The 3,574-nt window shown below is 35.1% G+C and overlaps 1 protein-coding gene across 1 annotated transcript; it reads left to right on the plus strand.

The window, feature by feature from the left end:
• The first annotated feature begins 1,915 nt into the window (after positions 1–1,915).
• Positions 1,916–3,303, plus strand: LOC109791274 (Adenosylmethionine decarboxylase family protein). The gene has a single exon (XM_020350544.3). The coding sequence runs from the start codon at positions 2,086–2,088 to the stop codon at positions 3,151–3,153; it is 1,068 nt and encodes a 355-aa protein (XP_020206133.1). The 5' UTR covers positions 1,916–2,085; the 3' UTR covers positions 3,154–3,303.
• The last annotated feature ends 271 nt before the right edge of the window (positions 3,304–3,574 follow it).

Genomic DNA, 3,574 nt, shown 5'->3' on the forward strand with positions numbered 1-3,574 from the left:
TAAAATATAATTTCTATATTTAAAATATTTACTCATACATTTTTTAAAATTATTTATCAAATATAATATTTATCTATATATAATTTATTATAAAATTTAATACATATAATTAAAATTAATTATACATAAAATTTAAAATAAAATTGAAAGATAAAATTTATAAATTATAAAAAATTAAAAACATTTATTTATTTATGATTAAATACAGGAAGATTGAATCTTTTGCAACAACAGAAGAAGATAATCTCAAAAGATTTTGAAAGAAATAAAATAAGATAAAATTGGAAACAAACTTTATGAACACGATAGAAGATAGAATCGAGAATTAAATTAATCCCGAAAACAGCGGAAAAGAAAAAAAAGGATATTATAGTAAAAACCGCAATCAGTAGAATAATGATGAAACGTCCCGGAAACTAGGCAAGTAAGGGCAAGACCGTAACTTCACATCCCTCACACTACTCACGGACGGCCCTAAAAAACGCATAACAAACCCTTCCTCACGCTCCGCCACCCTATAAATTCACCTTCACCCCTCTTCATTCTTTCACACGCAACTTTCGCATATCGCAACGCCACTTTCTCTCAATCGCTCCTTTTCATTCCGATTTCTAGGGTTTCGCCTTCGTTACCCTTCCAACGCTCTTTCGCTTTGGCTTTGGCTTTCAATCCTTATCTGTATGTATTCGTTCTTCTTCTTTCTTCTTTCACGTTCCTCTCTTTGATTCCGTTTTTGATTTATTCTTTATTTTTCTAATTTTCTGTTTTTGATTTCAGGTTCTTTGTGATTAGGTTTTGCTGATTGAGGATCTTCGTATCGTAATTCGTTGCGGCATTTTAATCGACTTATCAAAACAGGTACGGTTTTAATTATTTGTGTTTTTATTTGTAATCATTGCGTGGTTTCTAGATCCGATGAGCTTTTTTTATTTGTTATTTTTTTGTTTCTTTTGTCTGTTTCCGATTGTTTTTATTTGATTTGTGTGCCTTTTCTCTCTCTTTCTTTTTGTGTGTTCGGATCGTTGATTTTTTTTTTGATGATTATCGTTTGCTTTTTTGTCAAATGAGATTTCGATGCCTGTTGGTGAGTGCGCAATATACTTTTATCGGTTATGTACATGAATGCAATTTGCTTTTTGATTGTCATGTCCGTGTCTAACCCAGTAACTGGGTCCTGTTGTTGATTATTGTTGGATATTGCATGTTCTTCTTTTTCTATTTGTATTTTGTTTTTCTTTTGTTTTATCTAAACTGTTTTAACTCTTGCATTAAATTTTTTAACGATGGTTTTTATAGATTTCAAGTTTTTGAATGATTTAAGTTAGCGGTTCGTTTTCTTTATGGTATTAGGAAACGATTTCAAAATAATTGATTTTATGTTCAACAATTAGTTTTGTTTAACTTTTTATGTAGAATCCTTTTTAGGGTTTTTATGTTTTTAAAATCTTAGTTTGTCGCTCAGATTAATTTTCGTTGAGTCAAACAGATTAATTTTCATCGAGTCAAAGATTATCAAAACACGATCGTGTGTTAAATCCTCTTATTTAGAGTTTTTATAGGCATTTGTGTTTTGTTTTTCTGTTTCTGGACTCAGTTTGGTGTTTTGATAATATTTCTTATTAAATTTCTGTTGATTTTTGTTGAGGGCAGGTCTGAATGAACTAATGGAATCTAAAGGCGGCAAAAAGAAGTCTAGTAGTAGTAGTAGTAAATCATTGTTCTACGAAGCTCCCCTCGGATACAGCATTGAAGACATTCGACCAAACGGTGGCATCAAGAAGTTCAGATCTGCTGCTTATTCCAACGTAAGTTTTCAAAGATATGAATGTGCTTTCACTTTCACTGTTGTATTCGTTGATCCAAGTTAACACCTGTTTTTGTTTGTTCTTGTGCAGTGCGCTCGCAAACCATCCTGATACCCCTCCGGATTGATAGTTCGTTGCATGCAACTTGGTTTTTGTTAGCTTTTTTTGGTTTTCTTTTAGGTTTTCACTGCTCTCCTTCAAACTCCATCTTTCCAATCCCTCTCTTTGCGATTGTACTCTGTTCTGGTGGTTTCTATATCGTTCGTTTTCCTCCTGAAACATGGCCATGGCAGTTTCAGCAATTGGTTTTGAAGGTTATGAGAAAAGGTTGGAAGTAACCTTTTTCCCTCCTGGACTTTTCGCTGACCCTGATGGAAGGGGTTTAAGATCTCTTACGAAGTCCCAGTTGGATGAAATTCTAACGCCAGCTGCTTGCACCATTGTTTCTTCGCTTTGTAATGATGATGTTGACTCTTATGTTCTGTCTGAGTCCAGCCTCTTTGTCTATGCCTACAAGATCATCATTAAAACTTGTGGCACTACAAAGTTACTGCTTGCAATCCCACCCATATTGAAGTTTGCCGAAATGCTTTCCCTTAAAGTCAGATCTGTAACGTACACCAGGGGAAGTTTCATTTTTCCTGGTGCTCAGCCATATCCACATCGCAACTTTTCTGAGGAAGTTGCCATCCTTGATGGCTACTTTGGAAAGCTTGGATCTGGCAGCATGGCATATATTATGGGTTGCCCAGACAAAGCACAAAACTGGCATGTCTACTCTGCCTCTGCTGATTCTGTTGCCCCACGTGACAATGTTTATACTCTTGAGATGTGCATGACGGGCCTTGATAGAGAGAAAGCACTGGTTTTCTTTAAAGATCAATCTGCTTCAGCTGCCGCGATGACAGTTAATTCTGGCATTAGAAACATTCTTCCGGATTCTCAGATATGTGATTTTGATTTTGAGCCTTGTGGTTATTCAATGAATTCTGTTGAAGGGGCTGCTGTTTCTACCATTCATATTACTCCAGAAGATGGTTTCAGCTATGCAAGCTTTGAGTCAGTGGGGTATGATCTGAAAGTTGTTAACGTGAACGAATTGGTTAATAGGGTGTTGGCCTGTTTCCTACCAAATGAGTTTTCAGTAGCCGTTCGTGTGGATGGTGCAATCAAGTCATTGGAGCAGACTTGTTTTGTGGATGTTAAGGGATACTATCGCGAAGAGAGGAGCCTCGAGGGGCTTGGAATGGGTGGTTCTGTTGTCTACCAAAAATTCTCTAAGATTTCTGACTGTGCTTCACCTAGATCAACTCTGAAGTGCTGGAAAGATGAAGATGAAGAAGAGTAGTATAAGTGTCTGTGTCTTTATTGTCTTCTGTTTTCGTTAAAATAAGTCTGGCTTTCCAGATACGTTCTTGTTTTCCTTTGTTGTCTTTTGCCTTATTGTTCTTTCCCTTTCAACGTTGCATGGAATAATAAACCATTTTATGTTGGTGAATATCGTGTAATTTTTCTTAAGTTTATGTTTCAGGCCTACGAAACGCGTATTAAAGTAGCTTCTGTTTAGGTTTTTAACAAAAAACCAAGTTAGCTTCTGTAATATAAGGTATAGACGTAATTAACGCAAACAGTTTTTTCAAAGTATGAACGCGGAGATTGAAGTTTCCTTAGTAATTTTCGCTAATTAAAATTGATATTTTGAAATACATTGGATTATTCATAATTTGGTATTATAATTTATTGAGTTAAATTAAGTTTAGTCGAAGGGG

Source organism: Cajanus cajan, chromosome 11, assembly GCF_000230855.2.
Source record: "Cajanus cajan strain Asha chromosome 11, NIPB_CcT2T_4, whole genome shotgun sequence".
Taxonomy (NCBI): Eukaryota; Viridiplantae; Streptophyta; class Magnoliopsida; order Fabales; family Fabaceae; genus Cajanus; species Cajanus cajan.

Excerpts from the sequence above, each read along its gene's own strand:
- LOC109791274 (XM_020350544.3), top strand. The coding sequence starts at position 2,086 with ATGGCCATGGCAGTTTCAGCAATTGGTTTTGAAGGTTATGAGAAAAGG.